Genomic DNA, 12,262 nt, shown 5'->3' on the forward strand with positions numbered 1-12,262 from the left:
GGGAATGTGGTGTCATTGTGGAGTTCTGGAGGAGAGTCCATGCAGTTATGGGGGAGGTGACGGGCACCGCGGTACAGCCGGAGGCGCGGTGTTGCCTCCTGAACGTCTGGGGGCCCACTGACCTCGATGAGGCGCAGACCCAATGGGTGACTCTGGGTAACATGGTAGCTAAAAGGGATATCGCGCGATTGTGGGGCTCCTCGGGACCCCCTACACTGACCGCGTGGAAGGAGAACATGGACTGGAGCATGTTTAGGGAGAAGACGGTCTACTGCTCTAGAGGTCGCCCCCGGAAGGGGCACGCCATCTGGGGGCGGTGGAACCAATACAGGGGGGGAATAGGTCTTGCCCCGGATCTGGAACCTCCTGAGGAACAGCTTTCCCCCTGACCTACTTTCCAGCACAGTTTGGTTTTAGGAACCGTTTTGGGCCTCTGTTGTCCCCCTTCTTCCTCCGTACACAGTCTTGTAACTAGTAGATGAGTGGGGTCCGGCCTCCCCTGGGGGCTTTCGCCATGGGCTTTCAATGTTCTGCCTTGCTGGGGTTTGTTGTGAGTTTTTTCTGTGTTTATTTAAAATTGGACCTTTGCATTACTCTTTCAACTGTATTGGGGACACATCACTGTATCTTACTCTCAATGCTGCCGAACCTTCGGGCTGTCGGCTGAATAGCTGTGTCCTGAATTTTGAAATAAAGGTTTTCAAAAAAAAAAAAAAAAAAAAAAAAAAAGACTCCTATTGAGCTTGAATCTGGTGGCAACGTCCGTTTCAAAGTGGAACTCTGAACCAAGGCAGAGGTCTCAGGATCTTGGTGCCGATGAGTTTCTCAGCATAGAGGGCCAGTCAGGTGATGCCCAGGTTTTTCCGGACCAAAACCGTTTTTTTGTAGGCGAGTGGTCTGTGACGGTGAATGATGCAGACTGTCAAGGCCTTTTTGATGCAGTCTTGGGACTTGAATGCCAGCTCTTGCGAGGCAGATGCTTGCCAGGAGTTGAAACTCTTGTTGAGGCTGAATCCCAGAGGGAAGATTGTAGAATGGCACAGATGGCTTAAATGCACTCTATCCTTGGAGTGGGCTTTACAAGGGGCCCTAGAGACCTCGGGTCTCTAAATTTAAAGTCATCTGGAGACACACACCTAAAACTCCAACCACCTTGGCTTCCTGGAAAATTGATCGGGCCTCCCTTCCCTCCGGAATATGTTCCCTTAATGACACCAAGCTCGGCTGATGGCTCGAGAGATCTTTAGCACAGAAGTTTGTAGGCTCCCACAGACTCCTGTAATGGATGGTTTCCTGGATTTTGAAGTCTGGGTGTTTGGATTCCTCATGGCCTCTGGGTAGACCAATGTTCCAGAGCATATGCGAACCACAGGAATTTGCGGTTATATTTATGGCCAAACTGGAAGGGCGTGTTCGCCACAACTAGTAACTCATACACCCCAGCCTAAAAAAATAAAAACTATGTTCCATTCCTCCGTAAGTTGCTGTTGTATGGTGCAGGTGACTAGATCTCCGAAAATCATGTCCGAACCCAATCTACTATGGAGTTCAGGAAAGGATCATGAGTCACCTCGAAACCAAAACCTTTTAATATTAATAAGCAACCTCCCTGCCCAACACTAGGTGGCAGGAGTGTGCAGGGCTACACATACTGCAAATCACACTCTGAGAATGACAGGTTTAATACTAAGGGTGGGCGGAGAACTCCCCTCCACCAGCAGAGTTTGCAGAGTGTTGCCAACACTGAGTTCAGCCAAAAACTCTGATTCCACTGCGTGGTGAAGTTTGCCCCTGCCATCCTCCCCTAGTCTGAGCAATGAACCTTTAGAGCACACACTTCCTTACATCCTTCAAAAGTCTGTCGGGCAGAATGCAATTACCGCCTTTTTATTCCTTTCCGCAAGAGACAGAAAATCCCATTTACTTATTGCAAAGAGGGTCAAGGAGCTAACGGAACGTTAGGTAAAGGAGGGCACTATCGCACAAGTTACTTACTTGTGTAACGATATATCTGTAAGAGACATTAGTCAGTGATAGATTCCTTACCCCAGAACATCCCCAGGCGTCAGACCGGATCCGGAAAGTTCCCGTCAGCAGCACCCCCGCGCGTCGGCAGGCGTCATCGTGCACGTCGTTGGAGTCGCAGTCACCGAGATGACGTCGTTGGAGCTACCTAGACGTGCCCACGCGCGCGAACGTCAGCTCTGTACATGACATTAGTAGGCTCTTCTGTAGACAAATGACTAGGTGGTGTCTGTGAGCAGCATCTTGTCTTCTGCATGCCACTGCACAGGCGGGTCTTCTACGCTGCATGCTCTTGTGTCCGAGCTGCTCTTTTCTAAGTGCACAAGTGGCTCTTTCCAGGGCATTTCATTGCTGCACTTCGCCAAAGGCATTCTTCTTGGTTCTAAAATGCTCCCATTGCCGAACAGATTAATTCGGTTTCAGCCCCACACAGGCCTGTACCTTAATTTAATTTTGGCACAGCATCAAGAGTAGCTGGTAACTACAGTGTTGGGTGACAAAAGAGGAGCCAGGTTCTTGGATGCATGGGGTATTTTTTCAGAGACTGAACTGGGCTAGTATTACGTTGGATTTGAAGTGGGTACTTCTATACATTCCCCTAGAGTCTGAAGTCCATAATCCCTAGATTTCCAACTACCAAAACAGTTGTTTGTGAATCAGGCCCTCACATATAAAGTGTAACCTTCATCCTATTTAGGTTCCCCTCGGAAACCCTTATATCTAATTGGTGGCCCTTCTCTCACTACCCACCTTTGTTCAGCCATTCCCACAAATGCTCATGATGCTGGGCTGTTACTTAGGGAACATGGTATCAGCTATTTTGAGAGGCAATAGTTTTGGATGATGTGTGGTAGCGAGGCTTGTTGTTTTGGGTCTATTTATCTGTGCTATTCTTGCTCAGTGGACTCAGTCCTTTGTGGGTATAAAACGGGTAGTATATGGTGCACACTTATTTAAGTGAAACACCTTGCACTAATCCAGACAACCCTTATGGTGGCCTTAGACAACTTTAGAAAGCTCTCTAAGTGGTAGCTGTGGAGGGCAGCCTTCAAACTTAGCCCAGTAGGTGTGTTAAGCGGGTTGTTTTACCAGATCTAATCATGTAGTGTAGGTTAAACGAAAAAGAAGCACACAGTGTAGTTATAAAAATGTCTATTTGTTACACAACACTCACTAACTCCTTGGTATATCTCCTACCCGGAGATATCAAGACAAATACACAAGAATACTTCAATTGCGAAAGGTAAGTAAGCACAATACACAGTGGTCTACACGGGAGACCAAACCATATACTAAGAAAGTGGAATGGGAACTGCGACCGAAGTTGGGACTTGGAGCAGGAGACTCAGAAGAGCTGGGGACACAAAGAACCACCCATGGTAAGTACCCAGGAACCCACGCTGGCTGTGTGAAGAGTGGAAACACTCTATACAAAACAGGGCACAAAGTTCCTCTGAAACAAAGAAGAGGTAACAGGGGAGAAACTGAATAGTGAGGAAAAAGGTAATCCTACACTTGCTCCCGATTATAACCAAAGTGAAGGAGAAGGGAAGGGGGGAGAGATCCCCTGTTGGAACTAGAGCTCTCACACACCCAGCGAATTCGGTGTCATGCTTCATCATATGAGCTTGCCCCTCGTCAGGTCGGCGCTGCAATACCTGACGGGCTCCCGAACCAGGGCTCTTTGTCGGGGATCTTCTGTTCCTGCCGGTTGGTGCGTGGGGGTGAGGGGCCTAGTATGTGTAGATGTGAGTGAAAGTGGATTAAAACGGGTCAGTTAGTCCTGGTCAATATTTTATTCATGAGGTAAACTGATTAAAATGGTGTAGAGTGGCTATGTACTAGAGATAAGGTGTCTAGTCGTGTAGCTCTACTCTAAGGATCAACATGTTTCGTGCCTCTATAGTCAGGAGGATCTGGGCACTTTTTCAGGATCAAAAAAACAAACCTATCTACACTGCGTGGTTAAGTGTACTCTACATACCACGTTCACAGGTCCGTGACCTGAAAGATAAGCATGAACTATTGTTAAGCAAAATGGTGTATCTCTTCTTTCCTTAATTCTAAATGACATTATCGTGATGTAATGTGCTGAAAGGTGCTGACACAATCATGTAATAGACTACGGTCACCGTACCAAAAAAGGTCAATTCCAAATCCTATACTGTGAGGTGCCTTTATAAGCTGAGCGCAATAAAATGGTGAAGAAATTGTAATTAATCAATAAAAAGCTCATGGAAACGCTTAATGCGAGAGGCGAGAGGGGGTTGCTTAACTCACCTGGCCTGTCGCTTAGGATTTCTAGCAACAGTCCTGGCGGAAACTTAAAATGCGCACCGATTGGGTCCTGTAAAACAAATTGTAACAATCATAGCTATACAACTGTCAATGTAAATTAAGAGTGGTCCGCGGTACGCGTATGTCGAGAACCAGGGAAGTCGGTGTCCCACAGGAGCACCAACAACCCTTGGCAGCTGCAACAGGCGTGGAAAGCGAAGAAGAAGCAACGTTGGGACCAGCAAAGTCCAAGGGACTCACCACATGCAGGAGAATAAGAGTAGGCCCCAAGCAAGCAGAGGATCCCACTGAAGCTAGAGAAGGTCCTCGACAGGTCGAAGGCACAGGAGTCGCAAGAGGACCTCGAGCAGTTCACCAAAGCTGAAGGCCCACGGAGCAGAGCATGCGGAGAGGACGCTGATCTTGGAAGGTAGAGATGCTGGATGCAAAGATCTCTGTAGAGCAGAGCCAACAAGCCTTGGCAATGGCAAGTCAACGCAGTGAACAGGGTTTCGGTCTCAGCGGTTCCGATGAGGGATACTGGCCGCAAATTTGCAGAGGTCAGGTCAGGCCTCAAGGGAGTTGCAGAACCACCACCTGTGTTGCTGAACCTTTAAAAGTCCTTGGGACGCTAGGAGCAGCAGATTGGGCAGCTTCGTTGCGGTGCCTGCAGATGCAGGGGAGTGACTTCTTCACTCCAAGGGAGATTACTTTGGGTGTCCTTGATGCCCACAGGTCTGTTGAAGACAATGAAGAAGTCTTGCAGAACAGCGAGACCAGGAGCAGCAGGAGTCTTCCTTGATGCAGTCTCGGTTCCTGGCAGAGTCCAGCGAAGTCCAAGTTTCCAGATGATCGTAGAGTGACGTGGTTTCAGGCTTGAGTCTTGTCCCACGACGAATCTGAGGACCCACCCACAGGTAAGCCCTTTTGTACCCTAAGAAAAGGGTTAGGTCGACCAAGGGGTCTATCCCAGAGGAGGGGCTGGATAGAGGGGAGGATACTCCCATTTCCTTTGTCCAGTTCCACGCCAGAGCGGGAGTCAAGGGCTCCCAGAACTGGTTCCAACTGGAGTATGCAAGGAGGGCACCAATGTGCCCTTCAAAGCGGTCTGGTGGTGCTGGCAAGCACCCCCACCCCAGCCCAATAACTAACTCATGTCTGGAAGGTGGCCACACCTCCCTGTGACAAGAAACCTATTGGGCTGTCTTCCCTGCTCGAGCTTAGCTCAGCAGCAGTAGAGCAGAATTGTGTCTGGTGTCGGCAGCAGCACAAGCTTGCTGGCAGACCCTGGAAGGCTTTTACCGAGAGCACTAGGGGGCTTTCCTGAGGAGCCCCCCAGTGCATAGAATCCAACACCCATAATGGTGTTGGGGTATGATTCCAACATATTTGATTCCAAACGTGCCCAGGTTCGGCACAGCCACTACATAGTTAGCCTCGCGTAGTGATGGATGGCCACTATATGTATCAAAATGGTTAACCGCATTAACAAAGCCTGGAGAATCGACTCTGGGGTTTGTAGGGGCGTCCTGCTCATGCAGGAGCACCCTCACACTTGTAACCAAGCACCCTGCCTTCAGGATTGAAAGGTCTGCCTTAGGGGTGACTTACAGGTTTTAAGTGTAGTGACCTCAGATATAAGAAAAAGTATATCTGTCAAAGTGGTGCTAGCACCAGCCTACACACGCAGCAATGGCAGGCATGTAGTCTCACGGGTGGCATAATGCATGCTACAGCCCATGGGAGACCCCTGGTGTACCTACGCCCTGGGTACCTCAGAACCATATACTAGGGACTTATAAGGGTACACCAGTAGCTAATTGTGGATGTACAGACGTACTTACCAGGTCAAATTTACGGAGTAAGCACAGTGACTGGGGTCCTGATTAGCAGCATCCAAGTCAGACTATTCAAAAAAACATACTGACACCAGAAAAAAGTGGGGGTAACCATGAAAGCAGATCCTACTTTACTACAAACTGCTAGCCAATTCAGCATAGGAAGGCAGACATGTTTTTTTTTTTTAAGAGAAACTTGGTTTTACCACTATTAAGACACAATCCACTTATGTGCATCCAACTTTTAATTGCCATATGGCAATCTTTGAATTTGGAGTTACCCTTGGAGCATCAGTAAGCCATTTTAGTAGTTTAATAGGATTGTCATACCTTTTGCAGCACAGACCTTCTTCACTAGTTATTCTAGGGAAAGCATGCTCCGGTTAAGAATTGATAAGAAGGATGAATCCATAGATACTCCAGATTCTAAAATGAGTGGGAATGATTAAAAGTTCACTACGTTGACGTACTGTATACCAACCTAGAGGGATGATTTAAACCAGGCTTACACTACACCTGAAATGTCAAACCACTCTTTGAATCACTGTAAAAGAATCCCATAGTACACAGTGCCAAACGCCGCCCAGGCTAAAAGAAGACCCGGCACTGGCGACCTAAGGCCTTTTCCCTTATATCCATAACATTCGTTTTAGATCCCTATAACAAATGAAAGATAGACTAAATGTTGTCCAAAATATTGCCATTCTCTCTGTAGTCTTCCAGTAAATGAATTATCTTTGCTTCTAGGACATTAGCTATAAACAGCAAGGTGAAGATCGGTCTAAAGTTGGCAGGAATAGGATGGTCCCATTTAGGTTTTTAATACTGGCAGCACTATTGATTGTTTTGTTGCAGGGTTTCTGCTCAGGAACAGAACTATGCTTGGGACCATAGAACATCAGTATTTAGGGCCTGAGTCACCATACCACCTCAGTATCTATGAGTCCGACTAGCTATAGTGCCTCACTTGCCCTCCTAGCCTTTCCAGAGAAACAAGCGAGTTGGCACCACAAAACATAACACTCTCGACCCACTCAGGGATCGCAGTAACAGGACCCACCCTTTCGCTCTCTCACTCGTACTTGTCCACAATACGATAAACAGAAGACACAAAAGAAGTTTAGAATATTCATTCAAACTATCGTGCTCTAAGATGCAGTATTTTGCCACATGGAAAATATTGTTAGCATGGTTAACAAACCATGTATCATAAAAAGCCCTGCATATTATAAGACAAATTAGCCTAGCCCCCACCCCCCTTCTACTGAAGTTAAATTATTATATATTATAGATCTCTGGGAGTAGTGGCAGACCCCGTACCTTAGCATACACAGATGGGTGTTTCACATCTCAGCTGAAGCAGCAATCTTGTCTCAGGACCTTCGCTCAGTGTGTATTTCAGAACTCCTGCCCTCAGTTATATAACAAGACATTTTGCTCACAAACAACAGCTGCATTCTCATATTATGTCTAGCTGCTAGTGTCTGACCAGAAACAATAACAAGGGGCATTGTTGTTTGACCTTGTCTAATGTGTTCAGACTAAATCCCAGGAAAAGAGCAGAACACAAAAACATATGCAGGTTCTGCGTGAAAATACAATGCAGAACAAAAGCATGCATGTTTGTTTGGTAACGTGCAAAATGAAATGGGGCCTACAACGTGAACAATTAGGCTAACATAGGGAAAACGACAATGGCCCATGCAGGAAACACAAACTCTTTACAATGATACATTGATCGGGCAAGCAATGTCTTCTGCCAAAGTCCCATACTTGGCACCACTAAAGTAGGAGAACAACGTATCACCAATGGATTCTAATGGGTTCATTTAAGTTACATGTGTGATCAAATCACATTTAGCTGAACCAAAGCACTTAGTTACAAAATCAACCCTGGGGCTAATCAGCATTAGTGATGTATCACGTCTGGGTCAAAAATCACTGAGTGCATAATGTTATACGGATCAGATTAGGTGTAAAAGGTATGACAACACTAAGGTGTAAAATCACGTTTAGTGCAACATCAACATGAGCGTGAAATGTTTTAGGTACACAAAATACAACTAGGTGCAAAATCGCTTCTTGCTGCACAGTATGCAGCATTGTGATATCACATTTAGGAACAAAATACGTGTATGCGAAAATTCACATTAAGGTGCAAATTACTTTTGGAGCATCATCAGCAGTGGTGTGAAAACCCTTTTATCCACCCCTAGGTGCAACATCAACAGAGATGCTGAAGCACCTGGAGCAAAAATTACCCTTATGTGCAAATAGACTTCAGAGGCAAAATCACCATTGGTACAACATCAGCAAGTTTTTGGAAGCTCTTATGTAGAAAAACGCATCTGGGTGAAAAATTACCCTTGGTGGGAACTCAACATTGGTGCAAATTTTGTCCGCCTCTCACTGGGGGTTGGAAACAAATATGGCTCAATATAACTACCCCACATCTTCCACATATGTATGTAAGAATGTGATCTAATTTTTGAACTTTTAACTCTTTAGTATGAGATCCATCGGCCCTTTTACATATGTCTTATGAATCTTACCACCACCATGTCTTATGTAGTGTCCTCCTTGAAAATACCTGTGTTATTCCCAGATGTGTCCTGAATTTTGTAATGTTGCTCTATTTATTTATGTAATGTTTTTTTCATCTGTGCTTTTATGGTCCTAATTGGCCGAATAAAGTTATTGTGACTGACTGGTGCAAAGTTGCCTTGGCTTCTGGGGTGGTCTGCCAGTAGCTGGGGTGGTTTTTGCTAAGGCACAGTGGATGGGGAGTGTGTATTACATCAATGAGCTTCTGCAGCAATGCATGCACACTTCATCCACACAGCCCTACCAAGTGTCACGCATTTCTAACATATTACACATGAATTCCCCGCAATCCCGCAAGGCTTGAATACCGTCACGCAAATGTGTTACACTTGGCAGGGCTAGAATTAGCTGACCAAATAAAATTGACTGGCTGCATATTGGGAACCAATTCCCCTTTCCTTGCACAGTAATGACAGGTGCTCCCTGTGCCACTTCCACATGGTAATCACTAAAAACCTGACCATGTAACTTAGCTGGTTGCAGGGAGGAGTACCATAAAACACAGCCATGTCTGCCTTTGGGATGGGGGGGTGGCTAAGGAGAGTAAATTTGGGAGCTTAGAGTGCACATTAGTACTCATGAGCCCTCTGTGTGTAATTCACCACAGAACATGACTTGACGAAGCTCACACTGAGCGTCCGTCACTGGAGACCAGAGCTGCTTTCTACATGGCCAGAGCCGTGGATGAGATTCTTTCCATAAATACCCGGTGCAGTGGCCCTCACGCATGACATGGAAACACTTCCCACATAGGTTCAAAACAATAACAACCTTCCAACCACATGGTGCAGCATGCTACCCATTTACGCATAAGGGTAAATACTGTTCCAGACAACATGCAGCTTCTGCTTGCAAACATAGTTCAAGAGGCTGCAATATATTCAGCTAATTAAAGGACTGGGAACTACAACTGCAAAAAAAGGCCATCACCTTCACAAACAGATTTCTTTTAAAACTATCCTCCGATTTATTTGCCAGATTGCATAGTCTTTTGTGGTCTATTTAGGTAGATGAAGTGTCACACAAAGCCTAAAAAACATAATCACATTATAGTGTATTATAATTTTTTCTGCCTCACATTGCTAAAACTGTTTTCAGGAAATTCAAGCATAGTGGTTTCTTGTGAAACATCTACCCCACTGCACAAGACATAACTATAACATGCAGAATTTGTACTCTCCAAAGACACTGAGATCTTGCTGTTTTCAAATGGGGTGCGTTCATTTCTTTTTAATCCTAGCACGATTACAATGCAATCTCCATGTTCAACAATTGCTGTCAATACTGTGCACACTTTTCCATGTTCCACATACATGCTACTTGAGAATATCACAGTACCTGTATAGTTTGTAAAGAGTAGCTCTTACATAAAGCGCTCCAAGTTAAAAGCACAATCTAATTGCTTCCTACCAAAACTGTAAGAACATGTCCATGCTTTCTGAGGCTACACGTATGACCCTTAGTCCAAATTGGTCTTGTCATTGAACATTACTAGCACACTGTGCCTGAGAAGCCCTTGCATTTAAATGGGAAAACGAAACCTACATGTCCCAGAAGGCAAAGGGATGTTTACATAAACAGTCAGGACTTGCTGCTGTCACATATGATACAGGGTTATATCGGAGCTGTGCTCTGATAACATGCCCGACAAAGGAAATTGGTTTTGTATAGATGAAGGTTTATTATTGATTCCATGAAAAACAGTACCATTACAAAAAGTGCAACACATGTTCATCCCTTTATGCATTCTTTCTTCTCAAGTCCGGCTCTCTATTTCAAGGAAATTTTCTGTAATTCCAGTTACTCAAGTGGGATTTGGTGTGATAGTAGCCTGTTTGAGATTTAATGTTATCATATTCATTTATCATAAGGTAGGTCATTAGTTTGAGCCCATACAAGAACAATCCATAATCAGAAAATCATGGGTTTTACATCCCTGAGAGGCTTTTAATGCATGTAAGTTGAAGAAAGCGAGTGCTGTTAATAATGAATCCACTGATGGTGTCACTGTAAAATGCACAGCCTAGGCTGGAGTAGTCCGTTAACAACATAATGCATTCTGGGAGTTGTCTTTTTGGTTCACTTGATTTGTGCTACTCCAAACTAAAGTGCTTTCGCTGAAAATAAAATCGATTATCGTAGCTCCAACAATTAGCAAACAAATGCAAAACTAAACAGAACAAATTCCAGTAACTGAAATTCTATATGGGCATGTATATGTATGTTGGTGTGTATTTCAGCGTGAATGCGAATCGGTAGTTGGGTGATGTGAACGTGGCAAGCCCATGACATAACACAGGCAAGTAGTTCCATGTTTTGAGTGACTCGCTCTTGGGTCTAGTTAGACTCTTTAACTAATAATACTTTCCATTCTGGGGTGTTCGAGTGACATTTCTAAAGCAGTATATTGTACAAAGGACATAATGTCGGATATTTACCTGATTTCATTGATATAACTGGTTCGCTCTATTCCTTGAGAAAGTAACTCTTGTAGTGCCGTCACACAGAATGCAATATAATGTCACACCAAAGCACACCGAAACAAGGAAATGTCAGACATATTTGAACTGGAATCTTGGTAGCTCTGACCAGACACTATAATGAACTATTTATCAAGCAGTCTAGTATACCTGGTACCCAACCAAATGGCCATAAATAAGAAAACTAACTACACGGGGCAAATGCCAGTTTCTCTATACCCTATTACTATTACAAGAGGTCTCACAACAGCTGGTTATCTGGCCGGACATAAAGAATTCAGGCCACTTGCGAAAATTAATTAACAATGTTTACAAATAAACCATACCACACATTTACCACGTGTAACAAGCCCCTTCCGAAAACATTTACACATGTGTGATAGACTAGACTGCGTAAACCAATACATCTGCGCAACAGATCACGCTAGGATGGCGGCCATATTAGGTGTACGGAACTGTGACTAGAGAAGGTGGACAAAATGATCAATAGTTCATGCTGGCCAGATATTCACCGGGCCGAAAAAGCTTTCCAAGAATCAGGGAGGACAGGAACGGAGAAGAGAATAAGGCACTAACCATGCGGGCAAAATGGGGCTCTACTCTCAGCCTGTCGCGTCAGTACGACCTGTATCCCAGAGTTGTTCCGGGGTTCCTGCACAACAAATTCGGAGGCATCCGAATGGGTAATGCTGCTGCTGGCCGCCATGACACCGCCTCTATCCCGGCTACCCCAGAAAGAAGTAAGGCGTGGCCTGGCACTAGCTGCAGAACGCTAAAGAATGCCTGCAGATGCGGGGCTAACAGAATGACAAGAGCATCGCGAAAATCCTGCCTCCCCAGGAGCGGAGGAATTATTGCAGGTTTCATTGCTAGCGCTTATCCTTACAGTGCTTCGACCAAAGAGCACGACAGCTCACTCTCAAAGTGTTTTTGGGGGAGGCTCTTTAAAAACCAACCATCAGGATCAAGCAAGGCCGTCGTCCTGGAGACACCTCGGGGTGTGTAAGGAGGGATCATTGTTTCAAGCCCTCGTCCTAG

At 45.2% G+C, this 12,262-nt stretch overlaps 1 protein-coding gene across 5 annotated transcripts in view; it reads right to left on the reverse strand.

Annotated features, from left to right (window-relative positions):
- The window catches only part of ZCCHC4 (zinc finger CCHC-type containing 4), a 452,628-nt gene extending 440,669 nt beyond the window's left edge, over positions 1–11,959 (reverse strand). The window contains exon 1 of one of the 5 annotated variants that reach the window (XM_085642314.1): positions 11,801–11,959. In XM_085642314.1, the coding sequence (XP_085498440.1) occupies positions 11,801–11,930 (130 nt within the window). In that variant the 5' untranslated portion in view covers positions 11,931–11,959. Of the gene's footprint in view, positions 1–11,182; positions 11,396–11,550; positions 11,581–11,800 lie in introns of those variants that run through there. The other 4 variants (XM_085642317.1, XM_085642316.1, XM_085642318.1 and 1 more) reach the window with 4 other exon arrangements.
- Positions 11,960–12,262: the final 303 nt, after the last annotated feature.

Source organism: Triturus cristatus, chromosome 2_2 (assembly GCF_964204655.1).
Source record: "Triturus cristatus chromosome 2_2, aTriCri1.1, whole genome shotgun sequence".
In the NCBI taxonomy this organism is placed as follows: domain Eukaryota; kingdom Metazoa; phylum Chordata; class Amphibia; order Caudata; family Salamandridae; genus Triturus; species Triturus cristatus.